This window comes from Lates calcarifer, linkage group LG7_1 (genome assembly GCF_001640805.2).
Source record: "Lates calcarifer isolate ASB-BC8 linkage group LG7_1, TLL_Latcal_v3, whole genome shotgun sequence".
NCBI lineage: Eukaryota > Metazoa > Chordata > Actinopteri > Centropomidae > Lates > Lates calcarifer.
Window position 1 is genome coordinate 8,055,670 of NC_066839.1, and position 19,450 is coordinate 8,075,119.

General features: G+C 40.9%; 1 protein-coding gene across 1 annotated transcript in view; it reads right to left on the reverse strand.

The window, feature by feature from the left end:
- Window positions 1–8,798: 8,798 nt before the first annotated feature.
- Window positions 8,799–19,450, reverse strand: part of ezrb (ezrin b) — a 30,786-nt gene continuing 20,134 nt past the window's right edge. The window contains 8 exon segments of the mRNA XM_018694990.2: window positions 8,799–10,404; window positions 11,108–11,347; window positions 11,652–11,744; window positions 13,442–13,602; window positions 14,806–14,818; window positions 14,820–14,937; window positions 16,630–16,793; window positions 17,391–17,487. Of these exon segments, the coding sequence (XP_018550506.1) occupies window positions 10,240–10,404; window positions 11,108–11,347; window positions 11,652–11,744; window positions 13,442–13,602; window positions 14,806–14,818; window positions 14,820–14,937; window positions 16,630–16,793; window positions 17,391–17,487 (1,051 nt within the window). The 3' untranslated portion in view covers window positions 8,799–10,239.

Here is a 19,450-nt window from a genome sequence, read left to right on the forward strand (position 1 = left end):
AAGGTCAAAATTTCAGGTCCACATTTTTCACCTCAAAGTCACTCAGGGGCATGTCTTATGCCATTTGGAGTGGATTTGGACAGGTTTTTGGTCAATATTTGAAAAAGTTGACACCACCATTTTTGATGACAGGCGGCGGGTCATCGTTTGGAGTGAAAAAAGGTCAAAATTTCAGGTCCACATTTTCACCTCAAAGTCACTCAGGGGCATGTCTTATGCCATTTGGAGTGGATTTGGACAGGTTTTTGGTGAAATTTTGAAAAAGTTGACACCACCATTTTTGATGTTGGCGACAGGCGGCGGGTCATCGTTTGGAGTGAAAAAAGGTCAAAATTTCAGGTCCACATTTTTCACCTCAAAGTCACTCAGGGGCATGTCTTATGCCATTTGGAGTGGATTTGGACAGGTTTTTGGTCAAGTATTTGAAAAAGTTGACACACCATTTTTGATGTTGGCGACAGGCGGCGGGTCATCGTTTGGAGTGAAAAAAGGTCAAAATTTCAGGTCCACATTTTTCACCTCAAAGTCACTCAGGGGCATGTCTTATGCCATTTGGAGTGGATTTGGACAGGTTTTTGGTCAAGTATTTGAAAAAGTTTGACACCACCATTTTTGATGTTGGCGACAGGCGGCGGGTCATCGTTTGGAGTGAAAAAAGGTCAAAATTTCAGGTCCACATTTTTCACCTCAAAGTCACTCAGGGGCATGTCTTATGCCATTTGGAGTGGATTTGGACAGGTTTTTGGTCAAGTATTTGAAAAAGTTGACACCACCATTTTTGATGTTGGCGACAGGCCGGCGGTCATCGTTTGGAGTGAAAAAAGGTCAAAATTTCAGGTCCACATTTTTCACCTCAAAGTCACTCAGGGCATGTCTTATGCCATTTGGAGTGGATTTGGACAGGTTTTTGTCAAGTATTTGAAAAAGTTGACACCACCATTTTTGATGTGGCGACAGGCGGCGGTCATCTTTGGAGTGAAAAAAGGTCAAAATTTCAGGTCCACATTTTTCACCTCAAAGTCACTCAGGGGCATGTCTTATGCCATTTGGAGTGGATTTGGACAGGTTTTTGGTCAAGTATTTGAAAAAGTTGACACCACCATTTTTGATGTTGGCGACAGGCGGCGGGTCATCGTTTGAGTGAAAAAAGGTCAAAATTTCAGGTCCACATTTTCACCTCAAAGTCACTCAGGGGCATGTCTTATGCCATTTGGAGTGGATTTGGACAGGTTTTGGTCAAGTATTTGAAAAAGTTGACACCACCCATTTTTGATGTTGGCGACAGGCGGCGGTCATCGTTTGGAGTGAAAAAAGGTCAAAATTTCAGGTCCACATTTTTCACCTCAAGTCACTCAGGGGCATGTCTTATGCCATTTGAGTGGATTTGGACAGGTTTTGGTCAAGTATTTGAAAAAGTTGACACCACCATTTTTGATGTTGGCGACAGGCGGCGGGTCATCGTTTGGAGTGAAAAAAGGTCAAAATTTCAGGTCCACATTTTTCACCTCAAAGTCACTCAGGGGCATGTCTTATGCCATTTGGAGTGGATTTGGACAGGTTTTTGGTCAAGTATTTGAAAAAGTTGACACCACCATTTTTGATGTTGGCGACAGGCGGCGGGTCATCGTTTGGAGTGAAAAAAGGTCAAAATTTCAGGTCCACATTTTTCACCTCAAAGTCACTCAGGGGCATGTCTTATGCCATTTGGAGTGGATTTGGACAGGTTTTTGGTCAAGTATTTGAAAAAGTTGACACCACCATTTTTGATGTTGGCGACAGGCGGCGGGTCATCGTTTGGAGTGAAAAAAGGTCAAAATTTCAGGTCCACATTTTTCACCTCAAAGTCACTCAGGGGCATGTCTTATGCCATTTGGAGTGGATTTGGACAGGTTTTTGGTCAAGTATTTGAAAAAGTTGACACCACCATTTTTGATGTTGGCGACAGGCGGCGGGTCATCGTTTGGAGTGAAAAAAGGTCAAAATTTCAGGTCCACATTTTTCACCTCAAAGTCACTCAGGGGCATGTCTTATGCCATTTGGAGTGGATTTGGACAGGTTTTTGGTCAAGTATTTGAAAAAGTTGACACCACCATTTTTGATGTTGGCGACAGGCGGCGGGTCATCGTTTGGAGTGAAAAAAGGTCAAAATTTCAGGTCCACATTTTTCACCTCAAAGTCACTCAGGGGCATGTCTTATGCCATTTGGAGTGGATTTGGACAGGTTTTTGGTCAAGTATTTGAAAAAGTTGACACCACCATTTTTGATGTTGGCGACAGGCGGCGGGTCATCGTTTGGAAGTGAAAAAAGGTCAAAATTTCAGGTCCACATTTTTCACCTCAAAGTCACTCAGGGGCATGTCTTATGCCATTTGGAGTGGATTTGGACAGGTTTTTGGTCAAGTATTTGAAAAAGTTGACACCACCATTTTTGATGTTGGCGACAGGCGGCGGGTCATCGTTTGAAGTGAAAAAAGGTCAAAATTTCAGGTCCACATTTTTCACCTCAAAGTCACTCAGGGGCATGTCTTATGCCATTTGGAGTGGATTTGGACAGGTTTTTGGTCAAGTATTTGAAAAAGTTGACACCACCATTTTTGATGTTGGCGACAGGCGGCGGGTCATCGTTTGGAGTGAAAAAAGGTCAAAATTTCAGGTCCACATTTTTCACCTCAAAGTCACTCAGGGGCATGTCTTATGCCATTTGGAGTGGATTTGGACAGGTTTTTGGTCAAGTATTTGAAAAAGTTGACACCACCATTTTTGATGTTGGCGACAGGCGGCGGGTCATCGTTTGGAGTGAAAAAAGGTCAAAATTTCAGGTCCACATTTTTCACCTCAAAGTCACTCAGGGGCATGTCTTATGCCATTTGGAGTGGATTTGGACAGGTTTTTGGTCAAGTATTTGAAAAAGTTGACACCACCATTTTTGATGTTGGCGACAGGCGGCGGGTCATCGTTTGGAGTGAAAAAAGGTCAAAATTTCAGGTCCACATTTTTCACCTCAAAGTCACTCAGGGGCATGTCTTATGCCATTTGGAGTGGATTTGGACAGGTTTTTGGTCAAGTATTTGAAAAAGTTGACACCACCATTTTTGATGTTGGCGACAGGCGGCGGGTCATCGTTTGGAGTGAAAAAAGGTCAAAATTTCAGGTCCACATTTTTCACCTCAAAGTCACTCAGGGGCATGTCTTATGCCATTTGGAGTGGATTTGGACAGGTTTTTGGTCAAGTATTTGAAAAAGTTGACACCACCATTTTTGATGTTGGCGACAGGCGGCGGGTCATCGTTTGGAGTGAAAAAAGGTCAAAATTTCAGGTCCACATTTTTCACCTCAAAGTCACTCAGGGGCATGTCTTATGCCATTTGGAGTGGATTTGGACAGGTTTTTGGTCAAGTATTTGAAAAAGTTGACACCACCATTTTTGATGTTGGCGACAGGCGGCGGGTCATCGTTTGGAGTGAAAAAAGGTCAAAATTTCAGGTCCACATTTTTCACCTCAAAGTCACTCAGGGGCATGTCTTATGCCATTTGGAGTGGATTTGGACAGGTTTTTGGTCAAGTATTTGAAAAAGTTGACACCACCATTTTTGATGTTGGCGACAGGCGGCGGGTCATCGTTTGGAGTGAAAAAAGGTCAAAATTTCAGGTCCACATTTTTCACCTCAAAGTCACTCAGGGGCATGTCTTATGCCATTTGGAGTGGATTTGGACAGGTTTTTGGTCAAGTATTTGAAAAAGTTGACACCACCATTTTTGATGTTGGCGACAGGCGGCGGGTCATCGTTTGGAGTGAAAAAAGGTCAAAATTTCAGGTCCACATTTTTCACCTCAAAGTCACTCAGGGGCATGTCTTATGCCATTTGGAGTGGATTTGGACAGGTTTTTGGTCAAGTATTTGAAAAAGTTGACACCACCATTTTTGATGTTGGCGACAGGCGGCGGGTCATCGTTTGGAGTGAAAAAAGGTCAAAATTTCAGGTCCACATTTTTCACTCAAAGTCACTCAGGGGCATGTCTTATGCCATTTGGAGTGGATTTGGACAGGTTTTTGGTCAAGTATTTGAAAAAGTTGACACCACCATTTTTGATGTTGGCGACAGGCGCGGGTCATCGTTTGGAGTGAAAAAAGGTCAAAATTTCAGGTCCACATTTTTCACCTCAAAGTCACTCAGGGGCATGTCTTATGCCATTTGGAGTGGATTTGGACAGGTTTTTGGTCAAGTATTTGAAAAAGTTGACACCACCATTTTTGATGTTGGCGACAGGCGGCGGGTCATCGTTTGGAGTGAAAAAAGGTCAAAATTTCAATTCAAAAATTTTCACTTCAAAGTCACTCAGGGGCATGTCTTATGCCATTTGGAGTGGATTTGGACAGGTTTTTGGTCAAGTATTTGAAAAAGTTGACACCACCATTTTTGATGTTGGCGACAGGCGGCGGGTCATCGTTTGGAGTGAAAAAAGGTCAAAATTTCAGGTCCACATTTTCACTTCAAAGTCACTCAGGGGCATGTCTTATGCCATTTGGAGTGGATTTGGACAGGTTTTTGGTCAAGTATTTGAAAAAGTTGACACCACCATTTTTGATGTTGGCGACAGGCGGCGGGTCATCGTTTGGAGTGAAAAAAGGTCAAAATTTCAGGTCCACATTTTTCACCTCAAAGTCACTCAGGGGCATGTCTTATGCCATTTGGAGTGGATTTGGACAGGTTTTTGGTCAAGTATTTGAAAAAGTTGACACCACCATTTTTGATGTTGGCGACAGGCGGCGGGTCATCGTTTGGAGTGAAAAAAGGTCAAAATTTCAGGTCCACATTTTTCACCTCAAAGTCACTCAGGGGCATGTCTTATGCCATTTGGAGTGGATTTGGACAGGTTTTTGGTCAAGTATTTGAAAAAGTTGACACCACCATTTTTGATGTTGGCGACAGGCGGCGGGTCATCGTTTGGAGTGAAAAAAGGTCAAAATTTCAATTCAAAAATTTTCACTTCAAAGTCACTCAGGGCATGTCTTATGCCATTTGGAGTGGATTTGGACAGGTTTTTGGTCAAGTATTTGAAAAAGTTGACACCACCATTTTTGATGTTGGCGACAGGCGGCGGGTCATCGTTTGGAGTGAAAAAAGGTCAAAATTTCAGGTCCACATTTTTCACCTCAAAGTCACTCAGGGGCATGTCTTATGCCATTTGGAGTGGATTTGGACAGGTTTTTGGTCAAGTATTTGAAAAAGTTGACACCACCATTTTTGATGTTGGCGACAGGCGGCGGGTCATCGTTTGGAGTGAAAAAAGGTCAAAATTTCAGGTCCACATTTTTCACCTCAAAGTCACTCAGGGGCATGTCTTATGCCATTTGGAGTGGATTTGGACAGGTTTTTGGTCAAGTATTTGAAAAAGTTGACACCACCATTTTTGATGTTGGCGACAGGCGGCGGGTCATCGTTTGGAGTGAAAAAAGGTCAAAATTTCAGGTCCACATTTTTCACCTCAAAGTCACTCAGGGGCATGTCTTATGCCATTTGGAGTGGATTTGGACAGGTTTTTGGTCAAGTATTTGAAAAAGTTGACACCACCATTTTTGATGTTGGCGACAGGCGGCGGGTCATCGTTTGGAGTGAAAAAAGGTCAAAATTTCAGGTCCACATTTTTCACCTCAAAGTCACTCAGGGGCATGTCTTATGCCATTTGGAGTGGATTTGGACAGGTTTTTGGTCAAGTATTTGAAAAAGTTGACACCACCATTTTTGATGTTGGCGACAGGCGGCGGGTCATCGTTTGGAGTGAAAAAAGGTCAAAATTTCAGGTCCACATTTTTCACTCAAAGTCACTCAGGGGCATGTCTTATGCCATTTGGAGTGGATTTGGACAGGTTTTTGGTCAAGTATTTGAAAAAGTTGACACCACCATTTTTGATGTTGGCGACAGGCGGCGGGTCATCGTTTGGAGTAAAAAAGGTCAAAATTTCAATTCAAAATTTTCACTTCAAAGTCACTCAGGGGCATGTCTTATGCCATTTGGAGTGGATTTGGACAGGTTTTTGGTCAAGTATTTGAAAAAGTTGACACCACCATTTTTGATGTTGGCGACAGGCGGCGGGTCATCGTTTGGAGTGAAAAAAGGTCAAAATTTCAGGTCCACATTTTTCACCTCAAAGTCACTCAGGGGCATGTCTTATGCCATTTGGAGTGGATTTGGACAGGTTTTTGGTCAAGTATTTGAAAAAGTTGACACCACCATTTTTGATGTTGGCGACAGGCGGCGGGTCATCGTTTGGAGTGAAAAAAGGTCAAAATTTCAGGTCCACATTTTTCACCTCAAAGTCACTCAGGGGCATGTCTTATGCCATTTGGAGTGGATTTGGACAGGTTTTTGATCAAGTATTTGAAAAAGTTGACACCATCATTTTTGATGTTGGCGACAGGCGGCGGGTCATCATTTGGAGTGAAAAAAGGTCAAAATTTCAGGTGAAAATTTTTCATCTCAAGGTTTGTCAGGGGCATGTTTTTTGCCATTTGGAGTGGATTTTGACAAGTTCTGGGAACCCATGCTCATCAAAAACTTCTTTAACCATCCCAAAAAAATGAACAAATTGTTCAATATGACGACTCGGTATAAGAATGATAGTAGAAATGGTCTCCATTGTTAAAGAGACAGTCCAGCAAATTTTGCATGAAAATCTGAACATGACAAAAGTGTCCCAAAACTTCTGCACGCCAGCTCATACTGCGCTCTCATTAAAGCTCATTAAAGTTTCAAAAACAAATTGCAGTGTTTGATTACCCTCCCTGTCCACCTGATATAACACCAGTGACTTTTTCCCTTTTCCTAAGATCAAATCCGTGCTCAAAGGAACATGTTTTAACTCTGTGTCAGAAGTTGAGAAAGGAATGATAGAGGTTCTGCGACAACTGTCTGAAGACAACCTACTGCACTGCTTTGATCAGTGGAAGATCTACAATATGACACACAAAGGTCATCTGAGTATTCAAGTATTCAAATATTACAATTCCCATTTATCTTGACTTTTTCTAACTATTGTTTATATTTGATTATTTGTATGTAGTTCTTGTCATGTTTACTCTGCAATTCTGTTCAAATCATCACCAGTGTTCACACTTTATATATCTTAGCATATTTTCAGCATTTCTGGTTAGATGCTAAACTACACTGACTTTGCCTGATAATTGTGATGTAAGCAAAAAGACATGATCACGATTCTTCTGTGCTTAACATTAAGACTTCGCTTAATTTTGATGCTTAAATTCGCCTTGTGCTTTCTGCTTGAGGTTATCCCACTGCACCTTTACCCACCCAGCCTCCACCTCTCCCTCCAGCCCCTCATAAGCTTTTGACAGTGGATAAACATTGCATGAATATGTGACAGCTGTACTTAGTATGGTCAATAATCCCTTACTGACAAAATATGTGGTCATCGGCAATAAAAATTAGAGAATTACTTTTCTTCATCAGTTCCTAGATGTATCCATCAAACGTCCACATTTACAGCTAAAAAATAATGACGGTGCTAGTAATCAACTAGCAAACCTCTACACTAAATTGGCATGTAGGCTAGTGGACCAGTCGAGCGCACATCCAATATTAAATAGGTTACTTATTAATATTAATTAACCACATACAAGTCGTAATACAGCTTAGATACTCACATTTATAGTTGTGGTTGTTCCTGGCTAGTGCCGTTAGCATCCGCCTCGAAGCCCACAGTCTGAAGAGACGCAGTGCATTGTGGGGCAGTTAAGTAGGCTTAGCCAGTGAGCTCACGGTGCATACTCTTGCCGATTTAGTGTACATCAGCGTGATACGGCGAGATAATTAACTATGATTAACAACAAAAAAAAATTAGCAAACATAAAATATATCTATCTATATTTGTTCAACTGAAGAACAGTCAGTGCCTGTTGGAGTGGAGCGTCTCTCAGCCACAGAAGCACAGAGCTGTTATACATTACTTTGAAAAGTTTGAGAAAAGGTTTGGTATTTATTTATTTATTTATTTATTTATTTATTTAAGACTAACTTTCAGTTTTGTAAATATTGGCTACGTCCTTACTGTTAAATTCTGATTTTGAGAATTAGGTTCTTCCGATTGAGAAACTATGTTATGGTGTTAATTGTTAAAATCTGGACGAGGGATCTATTATGTTATTTTCTTTATTTTATTTTACTTTATTTTTATTTTTCAGTTTTCCCCTGAGGGATTGCCACCCATAGACTGCCTTTGCCTTTGCCTTTGCGGCTACTCTGCTGCATTCAAGGCATCTTTCGCCTCAGTTTCTTATTAAATGTGATGTTCTGGTCAAGCAGCTTAACATCCATACAAACAGAATTACTAGGAAAGACGCTCGGGTAATATTTCTGACAAATGAAATTTGGAGCCACACCCGCCTGTCACAGGAAGTGGCTTGAGTTATTTCAGCGAATGAGCCATCCAGAGACAGACTCTCCAGCGTTTCCTTCTGTACAATGAAGCCTTTCTTGTCTCCGTCCGGGCAGCGTGTGAAAGACACGTTCAGTCTTTGGTTTCACAGCAGAGCCACGAAGAAGAAAAAAACATGTTCCTCTGGAAGGAGTGGTGATGTCACTGACCTGGAATTCTCTGTTAACCCGCTCTTCTCCAGGGTCTCCATGGTAACGGGCGCTGTGAATTTAATAATGCAATCTAATTTTAAGATTTTTATAAATTGATTTTGGTCCAGATACCCTGCAGCATGTAGACAGAGATGTCCACACACTACTTTTCAGCTATCTACTGAACAAAGTAAATACACACTGATGCTGAATCATGTAATTTTTTTTATTGCCAATATGTTTAACACCTCATTATAAAATCCTGTTCATAAACAAAGGCCAGCAGAGCTGTGTGTTTCCATTACAGTGTAAGTAGATGCTACTCTAGTCCATGTCCAGAGAGGAGAGTGAGATGTTGGTTTTATACTGTCTAGGTCAGTCCTTTGTGACCAAGCTGCAAAATTAAAACTCTTTGAAACACTCACCTCAACCCTCATTGAACCTCAGTGGAGGTCTAACACATTAGAAAAAAAGAAAACAAAAGTAAAAGTTTTCAAAGTTACATCCATTTTTTTTGACTATGCACCTTGGCTAACAAGTAAAGACCAACTGTCTGGGACTGTACCCTGCAGAGAGACAGCCAGAGAGAAAGGCCACTTAGGAAGGTAAAAGCACACAACACGTGCTCATCTCTCAACAGCGACATGACACAGAACAGACAGAAATAAAATATATTAAATCTAAGTGTCCCAGTCAACACAGTGCTCTGAAGATAAAGACATTCCTCAGCATGCTGTGAACTGCATGGCAAAAAAAACAAAAACAAATCAAAAGTACCGAGATAGATAGCAATCTCCTTAACTGATTTAATGGCATGCAGCTGGATATTTCCTACAGTAAAAAATAATAATAATTTACAATTAAATCTCTTTAATTTAGTGATCTAAAGGAAAACATATGGAACATAAGACTGCTATTATTTTGGTCAATATATAAAACCTTTATAACATATTAAATGTTCTCATTATCATTAGTAGATAGCAAAATAGCAAAAATATACAAACCAAGATGAAATACCCCTTTTAATGTCCCATATACAGTATAAATATCAAACTAGGCATGATTTAAACTAGCCTACTGTATAGCAATATTAAACATAAATGGAAGTGTTCAAATATAATGGAAAACAAAAACAAACATATATTTTTCTGCTTATACTGTTTTCCCCTTTCTGAGAGGTCGCTATAAACGTCAAACTGTCCTTTTCTTCCTACACAACAAATGACGGACATCAAAAACAAGCCAGGCTTTGATTACATATGTGCACATCATGAAATAATAATAAAATTTGTCTAGTCCCACTACTTCATCACACCTCTGGTTAAAAACAATCATGATTTGGTCTGAATGGATCAAATTACACAATCAAATACACAAATAATATCTGAAAACACTAAGAAGAGAGGAGGTTTTGGCACTAAGTTTTCTTCAGAGGATTTGTAAAGCCCTGCATCTGCCAAGACAAACTCACAACAGGAGCTCATCTCTCTGTAAGTAATGTGTCTGCTGTGCTTATATTGCTCCAGTTAAGTCTGCAACTGATGTGTGTGTATGCGTGTGAGTCGTATGAGCGTGCTGGGTGTGTGTTGACATGCAGAGGAGCGAGAAGTAGTGACCATCAGAAAGGGTACGTGGCCGAGGGCCGAGGGCTTCTTATAAGGCTTCGAACTCGTCGATCCTCTGCTTGGTGTTGCCCTGCCTGATCTGTCGCAGGGTTTTGTATTTGTCTCGGCCGGCCCGGACGTTCTCAGAGTGAAGAATGTCGTTCTGGGTGTTCTTGGATTCATCGCGCATCTGAGCCAGCTCTGAGGTCAGGGTCTGAGGACAGAGAAGCGGACAACGCGTGAAATGAGTGGACAACAAACAACACTGCTGCTTATATAATTCTAGCATAAAAGCAGAAATTAACAGTGCTGCATTCAGATATAACTATAAAAGATAAGGTTATGTCAAGGTCACAATTTGTGGTCAGCGGCAGGAAAGTCAACAAGACACTCAAAGAGGCAAGAGAACTAGATCCCAGTGTTTTTAATGGTGAGAATGCTGTAGTGTATTTTCACACCTATCCTGTCTGTTTTCACAAACCACAGTTGGTAGTGCTTTTGCCCACTTTGGTTCATTTGGGCCCGGTGGGAAAGCTGTCAATCAAACTCTGGTGCAGACTAAAGAACTGGGCCGAGGCTGCCTCAAAAGGAGGGTCTGGTTCAGTTCATTTGTGGTGTGAAAACAGACCATCCATGTGACATTTATTCTGTCCTATTTTGTTCAGTTCACCAATAAAAAGAGCAAAATCCTGTCACTATCCACCAGCAAAAGGCCTCTTCATTTGTCCCTGTTACTAAACAAAAACTCCAATTTTGACTTCTTTGTGAAGATAAATACAGTAATCTGTCAGATATATTTTGAGACAACTAATATCTCTGAATGTCCTCATTCTTTGATTCACATGAAATAAATTTAACACTGCATTTGCATCTTGAGGATGATTGACTGTGTGGAGGTGTTAAATCTCTCTCCTCACCTTCAGCTGGTTCTGGACGCGCTCATTCTTCTCGGCCTCAGTCAGGCGGTCCTCCTCGTTGCGGTGGTCGTTGATGCCCTCAGTCTGCAGGTCGGCGCTATGCGTGCTGGCGTTCTCCTCGCTGTCGCTGTTGTCGTCCAGGTGGTCGTACATGGGGGGAGGGGGAGGTGGAGGGGGTGCCGTCATCACCATGTGCAGCTCCTCTTTGGTCTTCACCAGATCGTCCTGGGCCTCCTTGGCCTGGGGAGAACAGTGGGATGAGTAACCTTTTTTTCTTAGTATTTGTTTTAGAGAAACAATTACAAGCACATCAAACTCTTGAACAGAAACATAAATGTCTCACAACTGCCAACTTTTTTTTGGACAGCTTTGGCAGGTTAGAGAATCTGCGATAGCAGAGAACTAAACGAACCTAATTCCATTCCTTGTGAGTATAACATCTTGTGCCTGTCTGCTGTAAATGACCGTCTCTGACCTTCCCACCAGACAGAAATAGCTGAATGTATACTGTACGCTGCAGTTTACCCTCAGTTAAAGCCCTCACCCTGAGCTGCCATGTGTCGGCCTCCTCCTCCTTGCGTCTCTTGGCCTCCTCCAGCAGGGTGATCTTGGCTGTGTGCTCTGCCAGCTCTGCAGCCTGATACAAAACAACGGGAGAGGCAATTATTAAAGAATTTAATACACACAGGTGGATAAAAATGATAAGAATGTCTAATGTTTTATGTTGTGATTTCAGGTCTTCCTTCATAAATTGTCTTGTAAAACTTAGTCTGTCTGTGTTGTTAATGTCACATTTGTCTCAAATGCCTCGCACTGCAGGTGAGTGACATCTGAATTATGCAACAAACGGTACTGATAACATTTTTTATCTACTTATATGTGCTCACTCAGAGTTATTAGAAACCAGAGCCAAATTCCTTGCATGTGTGAATATTCTTAGTTAATAAAGCTGATTCTAATCCCGATATGAGAGTTTATTTATTAAATCCACCAGCAACTCATCAAATGGATTCGAAAAAATCAATACCTGAAGTTTGTGCCCATGGATACATGGGTATTTAAATCACTGTGACCACTTCCTGATATCTGAGTATAACACAACCTAAAACAAGCATCACTTAAGTCAAATGCTAATATGATTTTTTTCTTTGTGTTACCGTAATTTTCAAAGACATTTCTGTCATTCAATATTGTGACTTAAAGGGATTTCTAAAAGCTAAAAATCTTATAACAGCAATTTTCTGTTGTGCCACTGAAAAAATAACAGTTTCCAGTGGACCTACTTATATCGTGGCACTTTCATCTAATGGTTTAAATATTTCAAAACTTTATAGTAGTGATTTTAGCTTTAAAAACCATCTAGACTTTTATTACTATCTGAAAAAGTGCAATAATATGAATATGAAAACAGCAGTAGCAGAGAAAAAGGAAGCCAGTGCTTTGAGGAAAATGAAACGTAACCAGACTCTTTGCAGACTGTGGGTGTTGTGGTGCGTTCCTCCTGACCACTACAACAATGTGAGCAGCTTTTTTTTCCTACCACACTGAGCTAACCAGAGGCTCAGTATTAATCGCTGCACCTGCTGTAGCTGTTCACTCTGTTGTGTGTGTGTGTGTGTGTGTGTGTTGTAAAGACACTAAATGTGAAAGGTGTCCAGCTGGATAATTGGTCACTCAGCTGGACAATCAGTCACTCAGTGAAAAACACAGGGACAGTATTGTTAATGAGTCACTGTTGGTGCTTCCAAACATTTAAAACATGTTGATGACACGACTCCCACATGTCTTTTTCAATCACAGTCAGTGGAAGCTAATCTGTTGCACAAGCTTCTTAATGGGGTTTAAGTATAAAGGGTGTCGCAGCGGGTGTCTGCCTGATAAAAACCGGGGCTGGTGTTTGACCGCCGTTGTCTGAATGTGTCACTGGAACCACAGCTTTACTGTCAAGACTGTTAAAGTGAAAGCACACACGCCTGTGGGTGGTCCACAGCCCAGCAGCATGGGGCATGGAGCGAGGGGGGTTAGTCTGAGGTAACGGGGTGTGGTCCAGCTGGATGCTACAAAGTGGTTTTGTCTGGAGCTACAGTAGCCAGGCACCGCTGAATACACCACCCTGCAATGTGCCTGGTACAGATCTGGACAAAATAACAGCTAAATGTTGTCTGAGAACCTTTTATTTATCTTATCTCGCAAACACGTCGCCCAATTTTGATACTCAGAAGAATTTGCAATGTATTTCTTCTGAATTCCAACTTTCTATTTCAGTTGAAAATTTGGAGATACTGCCAGACTCAAAATCCCTAAACAACTGCATGGTGTCATTAAAACACTGACCAGCTGCTCCTGACTCTTCTTCTGGTCCTCAGCCTGGCGAGCGAGCTCCTCTTTAGCCAGCAGGGCAGCCTGACGCTCGGCCTCCAGACGGGCCGCCTCCTCCTCTGCTCTCCTCCGCTCCTGCTCCAGCGCCATGGCTCTCTGGAGCTGGTCCTGCAGATCTGAAAGAGACAGATGCAGAGCTGCTGCTGAAAAACTACAAAAATACATCATTTATTTATGCTCACAGCTGACTGATGAGAAGGGATGCAACTAATGTTTATTTATGATTAATTTTTCACTAGATCCATGATTTTGCTCACACCATTTTAGTCATCATATAACATTGATTCTGGATCCCTGCTTGTTTTGATCAGTCTTTACTGACTATATACAGAGAATAAAACTTACTGCTTATGTTTATATGACAATTAAATAATAACAAAACCACTCTAAAATTACTACAGATTGTCTAAGAACATCAGAAACATTATCTGCAATGTTCTGCTGTGTAATAATTGCAGTAGCAGTTATACAAATGCTCTACAGTAATCTAGAAACCAGAGTGTTTCTGAAACAGAAGTCCAAACACAGATGAAATAAAATTACAATGCTTAAAAAGTAAATATGTCTGATTTCAAGCTTCTACTGAAGATTCAGCAGACACAGCAGCAACGATCATGTGATTAGATGTGAATGTCAGAAAATTACAACACCTTGGCTGTGAAACCTTTTCCCATGACTGTGTAAACCTTCTGTTATTTCAACGTGTTAAATCAGAATCTGTTTCTATTTAAAGCATTAAAAAACAAACACTACAATTTATTTAGTACTAATTTATGAGCAGGGAAGTAAAGTAAAAGCAAAGTCACTTAATAACCCTACTTGCCAGCTTCTGTATGTAATTTTTGTCAACAAGTGACCGGCTTCCTTAGGTCAAGAGTTTAAAAACACATTGATGTTTTCTGCATAACTGCCTGTAGATGAGATTTTCACAAACAGAAACTGGTATAACAAGAAGTGTCATGACTCAGCTGAGAAAAGTACTGATGAAAAAGCTTCATACATACACATTACATTACTGCTGAAGTTCAGTGACAGTGTGATTATTCCAGCTTACTTTTAAACCTAGTTTTCACCATCCAGATTGTTTATAAAACAAGTCGCCCGCATACCTAACCTGTTAGCCTAGCATTCATCTACCTGCATAATCACACTGTAAATTTCCCCATTGTGGGACTAATAAAGGATTATCTTATCTTATCTTTTCATACTCCAATTATTTGCACGCACACGCACACACTTTCTATTCTCCAGTACAAGTGATGGAGAGTGACTGAAAGCTCCTGAGGTCCCTCTGTGCTGCGTTCCCCCCCTTCCCTCACCTTTCTCTGCCTTTCCTGGTCTTCTCCTCATACTGGTAGAGCCTCATCATCAGATCCTGCTTCTCTCGCTCCATCTGCTCCTTCTCTTTCTCGATGGCCTCCCTCTTCTTCTTCTCGTTCTCCAGCTGGGCCCTGCAGATAACACACAGCCAAACAAAGAGAGCTGACACAGTTGATACATAGCTACCAACAGTCACACACACACACACAAACTGAGATTCAGCACATGTGTTTGCACAAGCTCCTCTATTGCTACTGTACCACTGACTCTGCATCTGTCAGGGTCACAGTCAGTGTAATAATTCATTCATCTCACATGATTTGCTGGTGAGCTCTGGTGATTTTAAATTGCACCACATTCACAAGCATATGAGACACATTTACCCTTAATTACCCTCAGTGTTTAAAAGAGGTGGCCATAAAAGATGGGACAACAACAGCTGCTCAAAAGCTGCAAGATGTCAGTATATTCTTGAAGCAATCACTGATCTCCAGTTGTTGAACAATTTATTTGTTGAAAAGGTCAATTAATGCTGCTGTTTATTAAATTAAATTTCACCATAACTTTTATTCTCCTGTTTATTCAGTTTTATTAAATGTTAGCATATTTTTATCTTCCTGTGCTTTTTAAATCCAATTTACGTGCATCTTTTTGTACTGTCAGTATTATTCTACATCTGTTTTCATTACTCCTGCGGCAGCACAACTTGATATGTACCCGAGAGTATAATTATATTTCATTTAGTGACTCATCAGAAACCATCCTGTAACTGTGTTTGGACACGGGCCCAGCCTCTTCCACAGACGCTGACCACTGAGAGCTGCTGTGTGCGAACCCTCACTCTGTCTGCTGGGGCCCTGGTGATCTAATGGCTCTCCCACTCGTATTAACAGTGTTGTCTGCTCACCATTACATCACCGTGTTTGAACAGCTGTACGGGACAGACAGTGGGCCGACAGCTGTAGCTGAGACCAGGGTCAACGTCCATTCACTTTCAGTTTAGGCAATTCAGGAAGTACATTTCCCATACTTGAAAAGGAATGCTGTGTTATTACCCGGTGAATGGTGGTTTCACTTTACACGTTGAACTGTTGAACTGCATTAGTGGGCTACCTTTAAGCTCAGCTGAGAATCCTATCTGCCACTGGTAAAGCTGTTTCAACAGTACGAGGTCAAACTATTCATGAAGTGCTCTGCTGGCCTTAATCTACTTAATGAAGCAGCTTGTTGATACTATACTGATAGTATCATACAGCTGTATATTTAAAGGAATACAAACATGCTGCCTGTGTGCTGCAACCTATAACAAGTTTCTTATTAGACTGTAGCCAGTTGATCAAATACTGTCAAACAAGTGTGTTCCTTTAAATAAAGATGAGGACTGAAAATATAAAAGTTTCTAACCCTTTTTAAATCTAAACTTTTAAAAAAGTTAATTTGGTGTTTGATATTCAGAGATCTACTGATGAAATGCTTAAAATCATGTCTCAATATTAATGCAGAAAGAAATTTTCCAATATCAATATATTATTATTTTGTGCCAATTTAAATATTTATCTAACTTAAAGACTAAATGCAAAGTCACACATTAAATAATCAGATTGACTATGAGAGCAGCTGAAATAAGCTGAAAGTCGATAAATTATCGCTCAGTCCTAATCGAATAACTACACATTTTTAGGATTAGAGAAAAGGGAGTGTCTCAAATCACAGTTTTAAAGAAAGTTTAAATCTATATCATTAATTAATTTGTGACAGTGTAACTGTTTCTAAGTGGAAAACTCCTTTTTAAATTTGTTTTGCCCTTCAGGACATCTGCGTACCTCTCCATCTGTTTCTGTTGCTTCTCCTCTCGGGCCTGAGCCTTCATCTGCTGCACCTCGATCGTGTCCGGCTTGCGGCGGCGCATGTACAGCTCATGGTTGCCCATGCACAGCTGGAGGATGCGCTTGTTTATGCGCAGTCTCGGGGCGTAAAACACAAAGTCCTGAAATTTGGAGAGGAGACAAACAAATAGGAATGAGGAAGAGAGCGAAAAGTACCAATAACAGGGCTAAATAAACCCTCTGCTCCCTGCCCATTGTGTTTTGCTGATAAAAGGACAAAGACTCTTGTAGTGACTGAACAGGTACAGGGAAACTTTTAATGCAGCACAGATAACTGCTAAAAACAGACTGCTCCACTTGTAGTGGAAGGTAAAGCAGCCTGAGGTACTCAGATAAGGTATATATAGCACTTACTTTTGTGTGTGTGTGTTTGGGGTCCATCACTAAAAGCACTACCTGACAACTAGCCCTGGCTGCTATGTATGCTAGATCAGACTAAGGATATGTCTAATGGTTCTTCTCTTCACTAGAGAGAAACATGATACCACCAGTGAAAAGGAAGCAGAGCTTAGATACAGACACACACAGCAACTTAGTCGGCTGTAAAAAAGATAAGTTGTGCCTAAAGAGGAATAAGTACTCCTAAACTGGAGAAGACTATCAAGGAAAAGTAGACATTTAAGAGAAGTGAGAGCGGTGTCTGAGTTAGAAATTTCAGGAGAAGTGAAATCTTAATGATGGCTGATGTTGTTACTCACCGGAGATTTTTTGTCAATGGGCTTGATGATGAATTTCTTATCGTTGAAGGAAATGTTTCTGATCTCACTCCAGGGGAAGCCAATCTTTGGGGTCAATCTGAGCAAAGGACCACATGAACATGAATGTTATACTGTGGGCTACGAGATAATGATAATGTAACACGGAAAAACTGATTCTGAGGAAAAACTCTGAGTGTTATCATAGATTTAAACATTTGTGAGTAATGATTTTTCCACTTGAGAAGTACTGCAAGAGTTGGACAATATCTTGCTCTTTGTGATGCAAAAAAAGGTGAATTCTTTCTTTTTTCCCCTCATCTGGATTATTACAATGCTCTTTTACCCAGAAAATCAGACTTCAGCCTGAACAAAACGCAGTTGCCAACAAGTAAAGGGAACACATCACGCCCATTTTAGCATGTTTGCATTGGCTTCCTGTCTCCTTTAGAATCGATTTTAAAATTTTATTACTAGTTTATAAGGCGTTAAATGGTTTAGCACCGCTTATCTGACCGTCCTTCCCTCCGCTACCTGAGATCATGTACAGGTTCAAATGACCAAAAGACATCACTGTGGGCTCTGTTTTTTTTTTTTTAAAAAAAACCAACTTTATAAACTACAAGTAATTGCATTTCCAACACATCACGTTGAGCCACAAGCAGTGAAGAATAAATCTCTTTCTGACGGCGAACGTGGATTTCTGCGTATCCACCGTTTGAGTATAAGGGATGAATCTTGGGTGTGGCTCAACGTTCCATCATGCCAGACAAACTGAACGGATGCCAGTCTCATTCAACACAATACAAAGTAGCACTGCAAACATTAACAAGCCGATAGTGTTGTAATGTAGAAAGGCAGCCATCCACCTCGCAGCGAAACTCAGCTGTGAAACTGTACTGCTGAACTGGAATTTCACTCAGTTACTGACCCTGACACATGCCTGTGGAATTGAGAAAACAATGTGGGAGTTATCTTAGCGATTGAATATCTTAGATTTGACTTTATCGATCCCTCTATCAGGGTATTATGGTTTATTGAACTGCACTTTATCATGTTAGAGGAAATGACTGTTATAAAGAATTACTCTTAATAAAACCATGGTTGGCATAAAATGTAGCTGGATTTCATCAGTAAGCTTTTGACTTTTTGTGTTAACAATAATTAATGGGTGAGAACAAATTTGTGGAGAATATTAGCATTTGATAGCAATGGCTAATGGAACCACTTACTTATTTTACAAAATGCCTTAGTAAAATAAGCAGTCTGGTTAAATACCATGGGTTAAAACAATGTATTGCAAGTATGACATACAGTACTAGTTGCTAATATGTTTTGTCCCTTTGCATGTCTGAAACTAAGTTATTCAAAACTAACTACAATTCATCTGCTGATAATTTTCTTGATTGGTTTGAGCTACAAAATGCAAAAAAAAAGAGGAAGAGGAGACATCTTCAAATTGCTTGTTTTGTCTGATTAATTGTCCAAAACTCAAAGATATTCAGTTCACAACCATGAACAGAGAAAAGCAGCAAATCCTTTTTGCTTTTAAATGTCTGCTTGATGACTTTGGGCTTGCAACTAATGATGAATCTTAAATCTTTCAAACAACTGTCAATGTGAATCCAACAAGTGAATCTGAAGTCTGAAATGCTGCATTTTGGGTGTGTGTTTGACAATGGTTGCTAAGAAAAATCAAAGAATCTCTTGTCCTGTGAAATGAGCAGCGCTGTGGTTGTTGGAGCAGCAGAGCATAAGGAGTTAAACCAGCACCAGACTGCGCCTCGGTAAAGCCTTGGCTGCACTGCTGCTTTGTGGGCCGGCTGCCCTCATTGGAGAGACAGCGTTGTAGGTTAGCCTCACATTCTTAAGTGCCGCACAGCTTGAAAAACCAGTCGGCGTAGTCATGGTTACAAGCAGAGGGCACCGTGGAGGAGAGGCATTTCTTTGCTGATCCCAGGGAGCACATAAAGAAACAGACTCACACAGGGACACAAGAACCCTGTATGCTCCTTAACAATGTGTTTCTTGCTCTTGTTGGAGGTTTCGCACCACAGTTAAGT